Source organism: Rhagoletis zephyria, unplaced genomic scaffold (genome assembly GCF_001687245.7).
Source record: "Rhagoletis zephyria isolate East Lansing unplaced genomic scaffold, Rhagoletis_zephyria_1.1 Rzeph_scaffold_00148, whole genome shotgun sequence".
NCBI lineage: Eukaryota > Metazoa > Arthropoda > Insecta > Diptera > Tephritidae > Rhagoletis > Rhagoletis zephyria.
In genome coordinates, this window is record NW_016157232.1 from 197,416 (window position 1) to 217,396 (window position 19,981).

Sequence of the window (19,981 nt, forward strand, 5' to 3'; positions counted from 1 at the left end):
TCTCTCGAATACTCTAAGAGCCGCCTCATCGCATGTTGTCATTGTCCATTAGCGTGGGCCGAAAATCCGCTTTTTTAGAATTTTGTTTGGTAATAGCAAAAATATGGTTCAATATGCTCTAAAAACAACATGTGTGACAGAAGAAAATTTTTGGTCAATATCTTAGGCTCGCCCGGGTCCATCAAAGTTCAATGTGCTCAAAAAATAGAAATTAACAAATACATTAATTAATTCCTCTTTTCTACCAAAATTGCAATTATCTTCGATATTATAAGTCCTACATATTTTGGTAAATGAACCTTTTCTTAAGAGAATAGATGGTAGCTAATAAACAATTTTTTTAGCACTTGAACTTTGATGGACTTGGGCGAGCCTAAGATATTGACCAAAAATTGTCATCTTTCACACAGATTGTTCTTAGAGCATAATTAACCATATTTTTGCTATTACCAAACAAAATTCTAAAAAAGCGGATTTTCGGCCCTCGCTATTGTCCATGCTTCTACGCCATATACCAGCACGGACATGATGAGTGAGTTGTAGAGTGTCGTCGAGAGAGAGGACTTTACTCCTGAATTGCCTACTCAGTCCAAAGTAACACTTGTTGGCTAGAGCGATTCTGCGTAAGATTTCCATGCTGACATTACTATCAGTGTTAATGCTGGTCCCCAAATAAACGAAATTCTATACTTTCTTGAAATTATAACTGTCAACAGTGACGTGGGTGCCAAGGTGCGAATGTTCTGACTGTTTGTTTGATGGCAGGAGATACTTCTTGTCCTCGTTTGCCACCAGACCCATTTGCTTTGCTTCCTTATCCAACTTAGAAAAGGCAGACAAGACTTCGCGGTTTTTGTTACCGATGATGTCGATGTTATCGGCATAAGCTAGCAATTGCAACGCCCTTGTAGTAAATTGTTCCTGAGCGGTTAAGTTCTGAAGCTCTTATTATCTTCTCCAACATCAGATGAAAGAAGTCACATGAAAGCAAGTCGCCCTGTCTGAAACCCCGTTTGGTGGCGAACGGTTCGGAGAGGTCTTTCCCAATCCTAAGGGAGCTGGTAGAATTGCTCAGCGTCATTTTACACAGCCGTATGAGTTTTGAGGAGATGCCATATTCAGACTTTGCGGCGTATAGGCAACTCCTTTTAGTGCTGTCGAAAGCGGCTTTAAAGTCGACAAATAGATGGTAGTAGTTTGTTGTTTTTCAGTCGCGTTATTGCTATTCGTACCTCGTGATATCAGGCGGTGGAACATCGACTCCGTCATCATCGACTGCGGGCTCGGGTTCTACTTCTCCACAACTTTCCGTGCTGCTACCATTCGCTAGGATGGAAAAATATCCTCTCCATAATTTAAGTACTTTCTGAACATCGGTTACTAGCTCGCCATTGTTGTTCTTACAGGAGTACGCCCTGGTCTTGAAACCTTGCGTAAGTCGCCTAACTGTCTGGTAAAATTTTCTGGCATTCTTCTTGTCAGCCAGCATTTCAAGTTCTTCGCAATCATGTATTTCGGACTCTCTCTTTTTATTGTGATAAATACGTCTCGCTTCCCTGTTCAGATCTTTATAGCTGTTCCAAATAGCGGACGTTGCGCCCGATCGCAGCGTGGCGCTGCAGGCTTCCTGACACTCCTCATCGTACCAGTTGTTCTTTCGGGCCCGCTGAAATCCGACTAATTCTTCGGCGGCGGGACTTAATAAGCGGGAAATGTGGTTCCACTGCTCGCATATGTCGGTTTGTTGAAGAGTGCTCTCTGAGAGCAGATGTGAGAGTCGAGAAGCGAAAGCACTGGCTGTCTATTGTGACTGAAGATTTTCGACCTTAAGCTTTCCTTGCATTGTTGGGCGCACATTTTTTGCTGCACAGAGGCGGGTGCGTATCTTGGCTGCAACAAGATAGTGGTCCTATTTGATGTTTGGGCCTCGGAGTGTGTGTACGTCTAAAACACTGGAAGCGTGCCTTCCGTCTATCACAACATGATCGATTTGGTTTCTCGTTTTTCGATCCGGAGACAGCCATGTAGCTTGATTAATCCCCTAATGCTTGAACCTAGTACTGCATACTACCATGTTTCGGGCCCCGGCGAAGTTGATCAGCCTCAATCCGTTATCCTGTTATTAACTACATGTCAAGTAGTAAATACATATACTGAATTCATGCTACTGTATGCATAAAACAGACTACAAGCCATCTAAAAACGTAATTATAACCTTACCGCTACACGTATATAGCACAGGTAACGTAAAGTTCTTTTTGTGCAACTTAACAGCCCCACTTTTGTTTGCAAATACTGACGCCAAATTAGTTTTATCAGTTCAATTAATATGTAGTTCATGAGTTCCATCCTTAAGCTAAGAAACTGTGTACCAAATTTTGAAAAGATTGTATTAGGAGAGTAGACTTCCTTCTTCGACATATATAAAGCAGCTTCAAAAAGTACTTCCAAAAATGGTAATGTAACAGTCCACTGTTGAAACGTTCATAACTCCTAAACAACAGGAGTTACAATATATTATAAGTATATGTTAGATAATGCCACATACTTATGCTTTCAGATGCAAGAAAAGAAATTATCCGAAAATTTTATTTTAAGTCGAATTTTGAATACACTAAGTTTATACCTTAAATATTTACGTTTTTACTTCAGGGTTGGGCACGCTGCACTAAATCGAGATAGGGCTTCAGTGGTAGTGTATTTCAAATTGCACTACCACTATTTGCTTAGTGGTAGTGCATTTCAAATTTCACTACCGCTATATGGTTAGTGATAGTGCATTTCAAATTTCACTAGCACTACATAGTGACATCGAAATAGAATTTTCACTTAAGTAAATAGTGAATTTAAATATTTATAAAAAAAATAGTAAACCCTCTTTTATTCATGCGAAAGTTGTCCCCCCCCCAACTCTAAAACCACGAATTCAAACTCAAGACCACAGCTACACCTCTAAGAAGCAGGTCCTCATTGTCATACTCCAACTCCATACGTTGACCATTTCTGCTGGAAATCGCTATTGAAGGAGCTTAACTTTGACTTTAAATAGCAAAGAAGGGAGACGTAGGGGGAGAGTTTTACCACAAAGGTTTTTGGCCAAGGATTCAAAGTATATCTCTATGAAAAAACTATTGCCCGACAAGTTTACTGTTTTTTAAATTTTTGCTAAAAATAAATTTCTCAAAGAAATGATTGAAACGAATATATCGTTACCTTAATTCACAAAGGCCCTAACCAACACTTTTTTCGAAACTGCATTTTTCACAGCTTTTGCTAGGATATTAAAATACACCTTCACTAACTTTAAAGTGTTAGTACCAAAAACAACAGAGTTGTGCAAGTTTTTAATATACCTTATTCGTATGATTGATTTGATTTTTGTAATGTTTTTTGCTTCTCCTGTAAAATAACAAATTTGCTAGTGAGGGCTTTTGTGAATTAAGGTGACGGTATGTAACATCAAAAGCAAATCAAAATGCCGGTATTTAAAGCACAGAAAACAAAACCAATATTAATAAATGGACTATGTTGTCTTTGACGTACGTCAAAGGTCAAATAGAAGTGGGAACTTGTATGACTGCCCATTGATAGCTCGGTTATATAGCTTAAGAAATAATATGCCAACACTCCGATGACCGTGGTTTCTTCACGACGATGGAAGAAATACCATCACGTTTTTCATGTGCTGTTTACGTCATCAGCATCGACTTTCTCAATGCCTTCTTCAGCAGAAAGCTTGATGAAGTCAGCAAAAACAGGAGGTGCAAGGTCAGATGTGTCACAATCCCAAAACCCAATTTCCCAATTTTACGCTCTGGATCCAACACCGCAGTCGCGACAGACAAGGATAATTCCACCCTCTATAAGTGATTTTCTGGCCATACCCATGTAATGTAACAAAGGCTCAAAATCAACCGACTCGTAAAGTCACCACAAACTGGTTACCCAAGGGCAGTTATAACTCTCTACTAACCACTGCTGGGTGGAGTAAAATGCCAACTCAGAATCAGATGGAAATTACCCAGCAAACAAACTCGGCCTCAACTGGGTATACGAGAACCAGTTCCACTCCACCATATCTCGATGATGGCTTGCTCAAATTATTAAATCATTCTCTGACCCGCTATCAGCAACAAAGGTTAAGAGCGCACAGAAGACAAAATTTTCGCTACAGTAGTCCACTGACTCATAAGCAGGCATGGGCAGAGAGTTAGCAGGTGCTAAAAGAGCGTAAGCTTCGCGTGTACGTATACAAGCGAGAGCGCAGCGATGAGAACACCACAGCGTGCAAAATGAATTAGGCACACTAACACATTCTTACTTTTTGCTCACGCTTGTTTGTGGTAGTGCCTACCTCTGCTCATAAGCATTTCTCCAATAATGCATCTCGTGCGCTACTCAAAGTGTATTGGCAAGTAATAACACAACACCGGAAGTGCACCCGTCTCAAAGCCCGGCGTAAACTCTTTCCTCCCTAACACTCGCATTGCTCAATGGTGTACTTATCTTACACCCACTTCTGATCTCTCTCTCTCATTTTTTCTCATCTCCATACAACTCTCATCCTCTCATCATCATTGAAAAGCAGTTTGAGCAAAATGTAATGTAACAGTCCGCGTTTTGGGCCATATATACTTTTATACATATACATTAGACTGCATCACCAAAAAAAGTTGCGGTATTTCCGCCGGAATTACAAAATCTTTATATCTTAAGACGTCCACCAAAATATTTCATAAAAATATTAAGATTTAAGTGAGCTGGACCGATTTGAAAATACCTCCAAAAATGAAGCTTTTTATGAATAAAAATAATTTCTAATGAACTTTTTGAAAAAAGTCCCCTCAGATGACAAATTCGATTAAGCTTAAAAAATCTGCATAAAAATATTTAAAAATATTTTCAACGGAATCGTAAGAATCAGATTTTTGATGTTGTTTTTTTACTTTTTCAAAGATTGATTTACGAAAAACTTGAATAACTGGGCGAAAAATGTTCTGATTTAGACTTATGGGATCTCAGTAGAAAGGTATTTTCGCACTGTTTTTATATCTGGCCAAAAAACGTCATTCGTATCCCATATTTTTTCCTCGAGTACCAACACATCTTAATTCAACTTTGAATGACGTTCGTTCCTCTTTCCTTTCTCTTCCATCCTTTGAATGAGTTTATTAGTAAAGAAATAAAAAGGGTGAGAAAATACCTTTCCAATGACACATCTCAAGAATAAATCGGAAGAGTCTAAACTCTAGGTTCAGTTATTCAAGTTTTTCTTATACCAACCTTTGAAAAAAGTTAAAAAACAGCATCAAAAATCTCATTACGATTCCGTTCAAAATTTTTTTTAATTTTTTTCAAATATTTTAAGCTTAAACCTTTTTGTCATTTGAAGGGATTTTTTTTTTTAAATCTTTAAGAAACTATTTTTGTTCATAAAAAACACCATTTTTGGAGGTATTTTCAAATCGGTCCAGCTCACTTAAATCTTAATATTTTTCCGAAATATTTTGGTGCACGTCTTAAAATATAATGGCGCATATTCATAGTCATATTTAGTACTCAACTAAGTCGAAACTATTCTATTCATAGTCGCCTTAGTTTCGACTTTTCTGGCTAAGTACCAACTTAAAATTTAGTTTCGGCTGCAGCTGCAACTAAGTCGTAACCAGGAAGAAGTATTTTATCAAATTAAGGGAAAACAGACGAAATATGTAAAAATTAAGTTGGTAGAGGGTGATTTTGATAATATTGAATAACCTCCAATTAAAATTTACAAAGATCGATCCATTTTAATCGGAAGATGAAATTAAATGCGTATTACAATTCGAATATAGCTACATCACAATTTTATAATTGGAATAATTAAGATAAATTTTCAAATAATAAGTCAGTTTCACGCTAGTTCTTTTAAAGTAAATTTGTGCATAACATTTAGATATCTACCATTTGTATGTTTCACAGCATGCTTTCGATAAACATCGACTTCACATCACTGCGGTTGTTCTGGCTATTTCACACAATTAACAAGAAAATGATTCCTTATTCTTTTGCATAATCATGCAATGAAAATAAAAATTACATAAACGGATGATCAAACTTGATATTATTTAATAAAAATGTAATTTTTCCAAAATATCGTAAAGAAAAATCGATACATTTTCACTATCGTTTTGCTATATCGTAAACTAAGTCGAAACTACTTAGTTGAAGCCTGAAATGCGACTATGAATAGAGGTAAATTTTAAGTTGGTACTTAAATTTAAGTTGCAACTTTGTTAGTTTCGACTTAGTTGCTGGACTATGAATACGCGCCAATAGATTTTATAATTCCAGTGGAAAAATAGTACCGATTTTTTTGTATGGGGAGTGATGCAGTCTAATATACATATATGAATGTAAATAATGCGTAAGTATGGAAAAAAATATGATGAACTGAAAAAGTACCTAAAGAGGTATTTTTTTTTATACTATGGAACAAAAAAAATGTTAATCTGCCCCTAAAATATCGTTTTTACTCCGCTTTTCGAGTCCCATATGCGAATCGAATTTCAGTAGTCCAAACGTTGAGTGAGAGGAAAGTAAAATATAAAAAGGACAGTGACAAGAAAATAATAAACGGGACAGTCACCAAACTAAAAGCAACCGACGCGGACGCTAAAATTTAAGCTTTTACTTTAGGTCGAAGCTATTTTAATAGCCAATATTTAGCTCTTTCTATTTTACATTCTAAGTTCACCTAAAGTATATGTACAATAAACTGTCAAAATCTAAATCTATCCGCGGGTGTTTTATTGTGGACTTATGCAAGCCATCCTACATATATGTATTTATAAAATTTGTAAATATTTGAAGTATGCATGTATCTAAAAAACAAACACATTGGGCGCGTTTCTAAGACGTAGCTGTTGTTAAACTGTTGAGCGCTTGATTTAGAAACGCACAGTTGAGTAGTTCCGCTCAGCTGAACGGTTACTGATTCGACGCCATTTTTCCATCGTAAAATTATTTCGCGACATGAACTCAACAATTTAACTAAAAAATGATTTTTCCCTTCCGTCAGTTTTCATAATAAATTTAAAAAAAATGAAACTGGCTATAAATAAAATAAAATACACGTGTATATTTAAAATAAATAAAAAATTCGTGGACTTATAAGCATATCGAGCCCTAACCGCCAAAATAACGTAAGCGATATTTTTTTTCGAAATTTTCTTTTTGATGCATATTCCTAGAACATCTAGATGCATTTCTGCATCAAAAAGAAAATTTTGAAAAAATTTCGCTTACGTTATTTTGGCGGTTAGGGCTCGATATGTAAGTACATATGGGTGTTTCCATACAGCCGTACGCGACATTCGTACGCTTATAGAGTAACGTAAATCTATCAAAAATAGAAGTTACAGAAAAAAAAAGATTACGGTTATGTTGCAACCAAAGGGTACTATGTTTGAGAAAAAAATAAGCAGCCTCGAAACTTTGGTGTGGAAAATATCCGTTCAAAACCAGGTCATAACGTACGCGACAAAAAAAGAAGTGGTTTTAAGGCACATATACAAATATGCGAAAGTCTGCGAATCATGAGAGTTTTTCTTTTCTTTAAAAATTCCTAAACTAAGCTAAATAATGTACCTTTACAATCCTTCCATTTTTTGATAGAAATTATCTCTGGTTAGTTTTTATTAAAAAAAAATATAATAACGTACGCGACATAACGTACGCGACAGATTTTTCCCCCATACAATATTTTTACTAGTAACACATACTAAATTAAATTTTTTCAGTTCTTCTCTCCACCGTTTCGCGTTTTGAAAACCCTTTTTACGCCATCTGAATACGAAACTTAAAGTTATAAAGCCGTTTGAATTCATTTGCTTGCATTTTCGGTTTACATTTTCATGGAAACACGCATATATGCGAAAGTCTGCGAATCATGGGAGTTTTTCTTTTCTTTAAAAATTCCTAAACTAAGCTAAATAATGTACCTTTACAATCCTTTCATATTTTAAGAGAAATTATCTCTGGCTAGTTTTATATTAAAAAAAAATAATAACGTACGCGACAATTTTTCTCATAAGTAATAAAATGTTTTTATTGAGAACTCTTCTCGCCACCGTTTCATTGTTTTACAACTATTCTAAATAATTTAAATGGAAAATTTGCAATTAACATTGGTTTTGATGTATTTGATTGAAATTTTCGTACTTACAATAACGTATGCGACAAACTTTAAAGGGTAATAAAATATATTTTTACTTCGGTTGGAAAGAAAATTTTACTGTATATCTTTAACTGGAAGAATTCTCGCTTAAGAATTGTAATCTGCATTACCTGCGACTGCCAATAGACAAACAAAGTTTTTGAATAACGTAGGCGGCATTAGAATGCTATCGAATTGCAATACATATTAGACGCTCAGAACTCTCAAGAAAGGGAAACATCGAAATCAAAAAATTACCGTTATTCGAGCTCTAACTTCTCTTTTTTCTCATTTTTATAGTTAGTTGTTATTGCAAATTTGATTTTAAGATGTAATTGTAATGTTTCAAATTTCCTAATTTAGTTAATAGGAAAGAGAAAATAGTTAATTTCATTAGAAAAAACTGAGTCGAGAGACATTCAGTATTACTCTTCCATTTTTGAGTTTTAAAATTCCAATAAGCTGAAATACTTCTATAATATAAAAATTCGAGTATTTTTCTCTTATTAATTCGTCTTAAAAACCCTTTTCAGTTGTTTTTATTTTTTCAGCCCTGTTTGACATTTTCATGGAAACACCCATATGTACCTGTGTTCGTATGGAATAGTAGCTTAAGTTGGGATGCTTTAGTGTTCATGTGTTCATATTTTTGGCTTAGTAAATTTTTTTATTTTTGGGCTCTTTTATTTAATTTTGCTTGTTTACAAATATCAGCTGTTTGTTTGGCAGTTCATGCATCATACTGTTTCTAAGACGTAACTGTTGGACCCAACAGTTGACAGAATTTCCGCTACTGTTGGGGTAAACAGTTGCATCTTAGAAACGCGCCCATTTTTATGAAATTTGTAAAAAGCATTTTTTTTTAATGGAGGGGAGCGGCCGAAAACGGCTCGGCGCGATGCTGGTTGGACCGCGAACGTTGGCCGCAGCGATGTTATGCACTTTTAAAGCTGTATAAATACTATGTACATATGTTAAAAGTGGTTTTTTTCAATGGTGTTTTAAAAGATCAATAACGTCCTTGGACTTTACTTCGATTCAAAAAGGTAATATTATCTATGGATATTATTACCCATCACTATGAGTATTAGTGAGGACCATCTGCGAATTATAAGTTGTTCTTCATACTGAAATGGCTCTTTTAGTTAAAATTTTGCACAAAATTTGACCATGAACTGACTTATAATTGGTATTCCAAGGGTCTACTCTGCATTGCGATTCCAAAAAGAAATAAGATTCAATTACATTGCACTATGAATTTGTATCAGTCAGTGTCGCCTTTCGAATTGCAATACATATTAGACGCTCAGAACTCTCAAGAAAGGGAAACATCGAGACTGTTTAATTAAGATAACCATCTGAGTAAGAGCATTAAAATGTTCTATGGCATTCAGTATAACGGTATGTATAGCTTGAATTAAACGTACCTTTTAATAAGCGATAGTATTGAAACACATCCAGAAAAAATTAGAAATTGCATGGCCATCGTTTTTTTCTTGCCACATCGTTTAATAATAGCTATTGTTACAAATATTCCAGGAAATTCAGAGAAAGTAATCCACAATAGGTCCATAAAATCTTGTGTATTGAATGTGCTGCATCCCTGATTTACGGAATTAACTTTGTCCTTAAGAAATAACTCTACAGTTATCAATACCAAGCCGTAATAGCAGAACGCACATGACATCCATAGAAACCAGAGCAGGAGTGTTATTTTCCTTAGTTCGGGTTTAAGTAATGTTCTCATTTGAACAGGTGAATTGGTTTCATAGTCAACTATTAGACGACCGATTAACATTTGTCTGTTATTATCCTTTGCAATCTGTAATTATAAAAAATTGGTATCTGCATTTTTCATCAAAAATTAGTTATTTACAGTCTTACAAATACAAAATTATTTGTTATTTAAATGACTATAAAGCTATTTATTTATTTATTTAACAGGGAACAGTGGTTGTACATGTAAGACAATAATCTTTTAATAGTACATGAACTTAATTAAGTAACATTATATTATTGAAATGGACTTAAACTAAAATTAAGTGAGCTTACGACTAAAAATAAGAATTACTTATATGTGAATTTTTTTGTTAACAAGATACAAAAAAATAAAATATGAAGACTACCAGAAAAGATAAGGGAAGAGAAGGGAGGAAAGATAAGAAAATTATTTATCACAATCGCACTCACTACATGGACTTGAAGTAATTAAGTATTATCGCCTTGTAGTTACTCCTATTCAGTACAGATTTAACGGACTCGGGGATAATCATGCCTATTCCGGTAACCGACGCATGCTATTCGCGCGAATCTAATCCGATCCGCACTCGATTCACTTGTAAAATTTTTCTCTATTACGATATCCGTCGGATGACTTCTTTATCGACTCACCTAGTGGAATGTGTCAAAAGTTTGTTCTGACAGTTCGTTGTTGTTAGTTGCGTTTAATTTATAATTTCAACAAAAAAATTTCGGAAAAATGGATACAATAGCCTTTTATTTGAATTTTAATGACGAAACGGGAAGTATCGCAGCAAACGTTAGACGATCTGTGAGGGATAGAGCAGCTAACATTTTCGAGCTGCCTGATGTGGAGTAAGTTAAATCTTCTTGTATTAACGTTGTATTTATTTTAATAATACATGTACGGCAATATGTGTTTTTGATTCAACAGGTTCGTTAAGCAATTTCGCCTGAACAAAGTGGAATATAAACTAGTTTTAAGGATAATCTGTATNGGAGTAAGTTAAATCTTCTTGTATTAACGTTGTATTTATTTTAATAATACATGTACGGCAATATGTATTTTTGATTCAACAGGTTCGTTAAGCAATTTCGCCTGAACAAAGTGGCATATAAACACGTTTTAAGGATAATCTGTAATAAAATGCCGCCAGTGATTAAATCCACAGCAATAAGTCATCAACAAAAACTATCTGTTTGCCTAAGATTGTTAGCTGAAGGAAGCTACCAAAATGGAGTTGGCAAGGACTACATGGTTGGAATAGCCCAACCAACAGTCTAAAAAATATTTTCTCAAGTTCTAGATATTATTGAAACCGAATTGTGTCCAAACTGGATTACACTAAAAATGAATGAAGATGAACAAATGGAGTCCAGGAGTTACTTTTTCAACAAATCAAAAATTCCTGGCATTGTCATGTGTGTTGATGGGACGCACATGAGGATAGCAAAGCCTTCGGGAGCGAATTCCCATATTTTTTACAATAGGAAAGGTTTCTATAGTCCAATGTGCTGGTTGTAAGTAGAAAAACTCTGTTTATACGAATTTTGTTTAGTTTTTATTTTACATGTTTTAAGATCTGTGATCACAAACAGCGCATAAGGTACATTAACGCGAAGTACCCTGGTTCAACACACGACTCCTCTGTTTGGCTTAATAGCGATATATCACAGTACTTTCAAGCGCAATACGAAAATGGAAACAGAAATTTACGGTTATTAGGTAAACATTTTCCTATTATTTACGAGCTCGTTTTAATTGAACATTTTATTCGTAGGGGACGCAGGATACGGTCTTGCACCTTGGCTTGTAACTCCTTTTCGAAATCCTGCCCCTAATACCCCCCAAAGCCGTTTCAACAAATGGCACAGTGCTGGGCGTAACATAGTAGAGAGAACAATTGGTGTTTGGAAAAATTGGTGTAGGTGTCTCCTGTCAGCACGTCAACTTCATTATTCTCCTGATAAGGCTATTCAAATTATAAACGTAGCTGCAGCACTTCATAATTCAATTTACTACAATATTCATGATGAATACCTTAAAAACTTTAATGATTCTGAGGATTCAGAGAACAATTTTTCTGAAATTGAACGAATGGATAGGTATTATACTGAAGCAGTTACTCTGCGTAATCAAATGCTCCAAAGTTTCTTGTAAAATATGTTTTATTTTAATAAAAAGTACAAAAAAAATGCCTTCATGACAAAGTTGGGAACGTTGGTATCTAAAAATGCATTAAATAAGACTGTCGTTTATTCTTTGTAGCTCCAGCTCTAAAATTTGTTGTTTTAGTCGAGTCTTTTCTTTCAATATGTTTTCCATTGCTAAATTGTGTCTCTTTGTTTCAGCAATTAAATGTTTCAGAGTTGTACTCATATCTGCTACGTTCTCATTAATGCTGTCCATTGTATTTTGAATATTTTTCAAACTGTGATTTAAAACCACAAATTGCTTTTTGTGTTTAACCAAACTGGACGAAACTTTCTGATGAAATTTTTTTTGTAAATCTATTTGCGTTTTCAACATTTTCTTTTTTTTGGTACTCTGCTTTGGGGTCGAGTACTTGTAGCTGAAATTGCTTCAGGTATGCTTTCATCTGATGTCACTCCACTAGTTGGCACGCTGTTCGTGCTTTCAATTTGGCCTACGCGTGGCTCCTGTGGGACACCATAATTATTGCGCCCTGAAACACCCGTTATGGTGTCTTGAATGCAAATCCGCTGCGCAACTTCCTCTTCCAAAGCAGTCAATGCAATTTCTGCATTTGGACCTCCACCTGTGGCTTGCATTTGGCTCCTGTTGTGTGACATATTTTTTTCAATTGAAGCCTTAAAATCTGACCATACCTAAGATTAAGGAAATCCATATAGAACAAGTTGAATTTTACATATGCACATTTTATGTATACCTTCTTCTATTCTGAAACCGATTTTGCCGGAGGTCCCAATGCATTCAAGTCTGTGCTTAAGGTTGACCAAAACACTGACACTACCTCCGGCGATTGTTTGGTCATGTTCTTGGCAATATCCCCGTTAAGCTTCATTCTCTCAACTAGCAGCGAAAATTGCTCACGGTTTGTGGTACGACTTCTATTTTAAAGTTTGTAGAATTAGATCATTTTTACCCAAAAATACAAAAACTTACTTACTTTTTATTAAATTCCATGATGGTATGAAAATACTGCGCAATTGTAAAAATCGAAATTAAATCCGCAACTGTTTTATCGCGAATGACAAACAGTACAAATGACAGCTACTGCGTTTCTATTGCGGTTATTGGAATACAGTAAATTTTTGAACTGCTTTATCAACCGTTTTTTATCCGCGAACTTCTTTATCGATCGGATATGAGAATACCAAAACTTCTCAATACGATTCGCGTTCCCCGCGAAAGGCATCCGTCGGTTACCGGAATAGGCATGAATGTTCCAGGGCCTCACAGCGTTGACGAAGAAAAATCTCGACGAGGCTAGGTATCTGTATTTCGGGACTATCAGGTTATGGCGTCTACTGGATTTTGCTGGATTTAGCTTCTCATATAAATACAGTGGAGATTTCCATTCCAATAATTTATATAGAAATATGCAATTCCTAGCAGCAAGATGCTCAGTAATGCTACACCCCAAAATTTCATTTTTCCATAGGGATATGTGGTCGGACTTTTTTAGACCATACACGTAACGGGTGACATTGTTGAAAATAACATTGATTTTGTGAGAGGAGATTGAGTCAGACTTGCTGTAGACAAGTTCAGAGTACGTTATGTGGGGCAAGATGAGTTGTCTAGCTAGCTTACGCCTAGTTTCCAATGGCGTAAATGAGGCAGAAATTCTCAGCCTACGTAGAACGGAATACACACTACTGACGACACTATTAACGTGGTCGGAAAAGAACAACCTTGAGTTAATGACAAAGCCTAAACTTTTGATCTTGTTTGTAAACATTAAACAATTCTGGAATATTTTCAACATGCACTACACTATTACATATTGGCAACACAAAGGACTTAGAAACATTTAGGCATAAATAGTCATCACTTGCCCATTGCGATATAGCAGACAAATCACTATTTAGTTTGAAACACAAATCCTCAACAAGACCTACACGACTGGACAAATACACTTGAATATCATCGGCATACGCATGGAGAACACATCATTGACGAACGTACTGAACAAAAGCAGGCCTAGGACAGACCCCTGCGGGACACCAGCTGACACAGCTCTAAAACTAGAGAGAGCATTCTTCGTATTCACTTTTTGTACCCAACCTTCTAAGTAACTCATCACAAATTTTAAGGAATTATCAGAAAAACCAAAATAATGTTTAAGTTTCTTACATAAAATACCATGGTTACCCGTGTCAAATGCCTTAGAGAAATCTAAAAGACATCTCTTCTTCTTCTTTTTTGGAGCTGTAACCGCCTAAGCGATTTTGGCCGAGTTCAGCAAAGCACGCCAGTCGTTTCTCCTCTGTGCCAACTGACGCCAATTGGAAACGCCAAGTGAAGCCAAGTCCTTCTCCACCTGATCTTTCCATCGCAGTGGGGGCCTCCCTCTTCCTCTGCTACCACCAGCGGGTTCCGAGTTGAATACTTTCAGAGCTGGAGCGTCGGTGTCCATTCGAACGACATGGCCAAGCCAGCGGAGCCGCTGTATTTTAATTCGCTGCACTATGTCCATATCGTTGTAAAGCTCATACAGCTCATCGTTCCATCGTCTGCGGTACTCGCCGTCGCCAACGCGTAAAGGCCCGTAAATCTTCCGCAAAATCTTTCTCTCAAACACTCCAAGAGCCGCCTCATCGGATGTTGTCATTGTCCATGCTTCTGCGCCATATACCAGCACGGGCATGATGAGTGACTTATAGAGCGTGGTTTTCGTACGTCGAGAGAGGACTTTACTCCTGAATTGCCTACTCAGTCCAAAGTAGCACTTGTTGGCAAGAGTGATTCTACGTTGGATTTCAATGCTGACATTATTATCGGTGTTAATGCTGGTTCCCAAGTAAACGAAATTCTCTACTTTCTCGAAATTGTAACTGTCAACAGTGACGTGGGTGCCAAGGCGCGAATGTGCTGACTGTTTGTTTGATGACAGGAGATACTTCGTCTTGTCCTCGTTTACCACCAGACCCATTCGCTTTGCTTCCCTATCCAACTTGGAAAAGGCAGAACAGACTTCGCGGTTTTTGTTACCGATGATGTCGATGTCATCGGCATAAGCCAGTCTAAAAGACATAGAAGAGTTAAATCACTGTTGTCAAAATGTATTCTTATGTCATCCAGTATTTTCATCATTGCAGTGAAGCAGCTATGCTTTGGTCTAAACCCTGACTGTAGAGGAGATAATAGATTATTAAATGTGATAAACGCCAAAATTTGCACTGCCATCAAGGACTCACATACTTTTGCTAGGCCTGGTAACATACTGATCGGCCTATAATCGTTAGGATTAGTAGGCGCACTCTTCTTGGCTACTGGGAGTATGACGGCTCTTTTCCACTCCGCAAGGAAACAAGATGTCGTAAAGCAATGGCCTATAATCGTTAGGATTAGTAGGCGCACTCTTCTTGGCTAATCGGAGTATGACGGGTCTTTTCCACTCCGCAGGAAAACAAGATGTCGTAAAGCAATGGTTAATAATGTGGGTATTGGTGCCCAAAATTAACGGCAGCACAAGTTTGACAAATTTCAAGGAGATTCCATCGTCACCAACAGCATCGGATCTAATACACCATATAGCTTTCATAACTTCAAATTCCCTTACTCCCACAAATTGAAATTCCTCTTCCAAAGCTGTGTGAGCCCAGAGAGTATTCGAAGTGTGAGGAGAACTTTTATTACTACCCGTAGCCGTAAATAGCTCCTTCAATACATTAGGGTCTAAATCACACTCAGGCTTCGAACTACCGTGAACTTTCAAGTTTTTTAAGTTCCTCCACAAATCTTTGGAAGGGAGTGACGGATCCAATTTAGCGCTACAGTATGCGATCTTTGCTTGTTTAATAATTGATGTAGCTTTATTTCTAGCTGTTTTATATTGGGACCATGCGAAATCAGTCTATGCCCTTCTCCATTTGACTTATAGCCTATTGCTATATTTTATAGCCGAGTCTACTTTTTTTATTGAACCAAGGGCAAGAGAGGAACATGACTATCAAATATATTAGTCAGAACTTCATTAAGAAAAAGAAGCTTATCAACGACAGAATTACAAAACCAACAGTCGTTCCAATTCACACTTGACAGACTTTGATATAACTCATCCATATTTATGGCTTTGAAATCACGATACGGGAATGTACTTCTAAGAAACGGACGATCGAACATAACATCTACAGTACAAAATACTAAATCATGGTCAGAAATAAACAATATTTGGTCAAATTTGAGAATATGTTTCATACTTGAAGAAATAAAATAATCTAAGAGGCTAGGCTTTGAATTATTGGCAAATCTCGTCGGTGCAGTTTTACTGACTATGGCAAGACCAGCCGCAGTTACATGGTTATATAATTTATCAGCATAAGTGTCATTTAGGAGGAGGTTCACATTAAAATCACCACAGATTACATAAAATTTATAGTCAAGTAGAAACATAGACAGTTCAACAAAAAAAGGGTCCAACAAACAACACTTACGGGGATTATTTACACACGACACTAAAATGCTTGTTACACCATCAGAAACCTCAGCTATAATGAACTCTGTATTTGAGTTATGAGATTCGGCCAGAAGACGTACTTTTAAAGATGATTTGCAATAAATTGCAACACCTCCCCCTCTTTGGGTACTGCGGTCATGGCGAAGAAGATTGTAGCTTGGAATACTGTAGAAGAAGTCTGAAGCAGTGGGGATAAACCAAGTTTCACTGACACAAATTACGTCAACAGAGGATTCCTCAAAGACATTCCTAACGTAGTCTAGTTTATCGCCACTAACCACCACATTAAGGCTCATCGACTGCTTACATAAAATGTCTTATAACATCTTATGGTTTCCACCAACACTGGAGGCCCTTTTATTTGCTGGGTTTACTATCATTGAACTAAGTACGGAGAGAGACAACTACAAGTGCATGTATATATACATTTAAAATGCAAATGAGTACGATTGTAATATTTCACAAGACAGAGAGATTTTCGACAGCACACATACATAAAAAGACAATAAGGGATTGAGAAGAAAGGAAAGACATACGAATAAACAATAACGAAGTCAGGTGTCCACAGAGTAGTCATGCGCCTTTAGCCAAAACACGTTCAACTTCTTCTTTGTTGGCAACTTTTATTGCTTCACTTTGTGGTTGGACTCTCACATAAATATTACCGCGAATAGAGAAGGTAGATGATAAGCGCTTCCGCTTCTTCAGCTGCAAGGCAAATTGAAGGAGTTCGCGGTTACTTTTGGCCTTCGTGAACATATGTGCGCTTATCGGTGTGACGGACAATGTCGCGCATTATTATTCCCCTCTTCTTCAGCCTGAAAAATTTCGTCAGCGCCATAAATAAAGTGATCGATCACCCCAGGAGACAAGCTTTACTATAATAGGCGAACTTTTGCTGTTATTTTTGCGTACACGAAAGACAGCACGAATAGGGGGAGTATTCACTTGGACAGCCTTGCAGATGCCGTTGAACACATCGCTCAGATGTTCATCATGCATTTGGTATGCCATTAATTATGATATCATTAGCAACGGAGGAATTCTCATATTCTCCGATGCTTGACAGCAATAGCTGCATTTCTTTCCTAAGCTCGGCCACATGTGCACACTCCCGCTCAGTTTTAGCTACTCGGTCTTCCAGCTGTGTCATTCTCATCTTCACAGTTTGGATATCAGCAGCCATCTCACTGAGCCTCCGCATCATTCTCTCTTCGAACTCTTTCATACGTGCCGTCAGCTGACTCATCATACTTTGCATCTTCTCCTCAATTCGTAGGAGCCATGCAGAAGGCGGACTATCAGAAGATTTCGCCTTATCCAATACAGCTCGAGTCTTTGGAGGCGATAGGTGTACGATACGTACGTATTCGCAGAAAAGTTTATCTTCAGCAAATTAACTTCCAAAGACTACGAAACTCACAGATAGATGGCGCTCAAAACGTATGAGGAACAGCCGATACAAAAAGCAGCTGATAAGAGAACAGCTGATGAAAGCACAGTGGAAGAAAATGCAGTAACGGGCACGTTGAGGTGTTATTGTTTTTGCGGTGTTATTGTTTTTGATGATTTGTGTGTTTATGTTTTGCCTCTTTTTTCTTCTTTTGTGGGTTGAAATCAATAATTAATCGCAAAAAGAATGTTTTTATCACTTTCTGTAATCGCTTGATCTATGCGTTCACACTCGACCAGATTTGAGATATTATATTAACTTGAATACAGCAAAAATGCGCGATACTGAGCAGCGACAACACACACCCGCACTCAACAAACACAATCAATATTGCAGTTCTAAATTTTAATGTTTGTCGTATCTACAGATTTTCGAGAAATCCTGATTAAAAAGTGGGTATCTAAAAAAAAAATTCCGTATCTAAAATTTTTCCGTAATTCAGCCGGAACTTGTATCCTGATCAAAAACAGCATATCTACACTGGCACATACATGCCGATACGTCACACAGTGGAATGAAATGAGGCCCTGTGGACTGTGTTTTTATGAATTCAAAATTTAAAGTCAAATATTTAAATTTTTTCAAGTTTAAAAAATGTTCCCTGGTATATTATTTTCCGCTAATGTTGTCAGCGCGAAAAATAAAAGAGTTCGGGCCAGTTTTTCAGTGCCAGTTTAAACATACATAGATCACGTTATCTGTGTTTATATCGAACTGCTGGCTGACATTTGAATGCCTAATCTTTGCTTGAACCAGGCAGCTCGAGCGTTTGAATTAAGTTTAAACCACATCCGTGTCCTGAAAAGCTGGCTCTTAGTGCATGTTTACCCACCAACGGAGCGTATTTCCGTACTACCCGTCCCACAGTGTGATATTTTACAAATCTAGGGAACTTAATTCTGTTTAATCGCATATTATTTTTTATGTGTATTTTTGGTATATCTATGTATATTGGGACGAACAAGACAAAAAACAAATCTCCAAATCGGTCAAGCTGTTCCCGAGGGTTTGCAATTGATGCAAATATTGATTTTTAGATTTTCCGGGGTTTCCTTTTGACGTTTTAGAAATTTAATTTTTCCTACGTCATTCTTGTATTGCGACAAACAAAAACAGAACAAAAATCATATAGTTTGGTCAAGGTATTCGCGATTTTTTAAGTGAAACTTCGTAGGCGGCGGTGTCGCAAAAATGGAGAGTGAAATTTTTAAAAGTGAAATCGTTACATGAGTGAGAAGGAAGATATAGGTAGTATAGGGAAGGGGAAAAGGGAAATAAAGCGACGCATGACGCGTACGAGTACCTACATATCGAGCCCTAACCGCCAAAATAACGTAAGCGACATTTTTTTCAAAATTTTCTTTTTGATGCAGAAATGCATCTAGATGCTCTAGGAATATTTCTGCATCAAAAAGAAAACTTTGAAAAAAGTGTCGCTTACGTTATTTTGGCGGTTAGGGCTCGATATGTATATATGTATGCTTGAATCTCGTATGTATGTATACATATATATATGTATACATATATATGTATGTATGAACGAACTCATTGCGCATTTCAGCTCTGCCGCTACCAAGCAATATATGACGAAACGACGAAAGCGTGCTTCGCGTAACNCATACTGAGCATCTTTCTCTTTGACACCATGTCTGAAATCCCACGTGATCTGTCAAATACTAATGCATGAAAATCCTAACCTCAAAAAAATCACCCGTTATATGTATTAAACTCCTGCGCAATTCCATTTAAAGGGCCTAACAAGACATCCGATCGCCGCGCAAATACTTTCCCTCCTTTACTCTCATCGTTCGGGTCAAGTGTGAGTAAGCATAAACCAGTTTCTGCAAGCGTACGTAAACTACCGATCAATAGCAAGACGCGTAGACATGGGCGTAGCCAGGTAGGGGCAGGGGGGGCCCGGCT

The 19,981-nt window shown here is 37.0% G+C and overlaps 2 protein-coding genes across 5 annotated transcripts in view; one reads left to right on the top strand and one right to left on the bottom strand.

Annotated features, from left to right (window-relative positions):
- Positions 1-19,981, bottom strand: part of LOC108382557 (synaptic vesicle 2-related protein) — a 281,392-nt gene that overhangs the window by 146,525 nt on the left and 114,886 nt on the right. For all 4 annotated transcript variants that reach the window (XM_017638936.1, XM_017638929.1, XM_017638924.1 and 1 more), the window contains one exon: positions 9,625-10,019. In XM_017638936.1, coding sequence (XP_017494425.1) covers positions 9,625-10,019 — 395 coding nt within the window. The remainder of the gene's footprint in view (positions 1-9,624; positions 10,020-19,981) is intronic.
- Positions 10,527-11,726, top strand: LOC108382626 (uncharacterized). The gene is made up of 2 exons (XM_017639004.1): positions 10,527-10,792; positions 11,018-11,726. The coding sequence occupies exons 1-2, from the start codon at positions 10,677-10,679 to the stop codon at positions 11,220-11,222; spliced, it is 321 nt and encodes a 106-aa protein (XP_017494493.1). The 5' UTR covers positions 10,527-10,676; the 3' UTR covers positions 11,223-11,726.

Bases quoted from the DNA above. Each gene is read 5' to 3' on its own strand.
- LOC108382626 (XM_017639004.1), top strand. From the start codon at position 10,677: ATGGATACAATAGCCTTTTATTTGAATTTTAATGACGAAACGGGAAGT. The intron at 10,793-11,017 runs GTAAGTTAAATC...TTGATTCAACAG, and splicing joins TTCGAGCTGCCTGATGTGGA to GTTCGTTAAGCAATTTCGCC.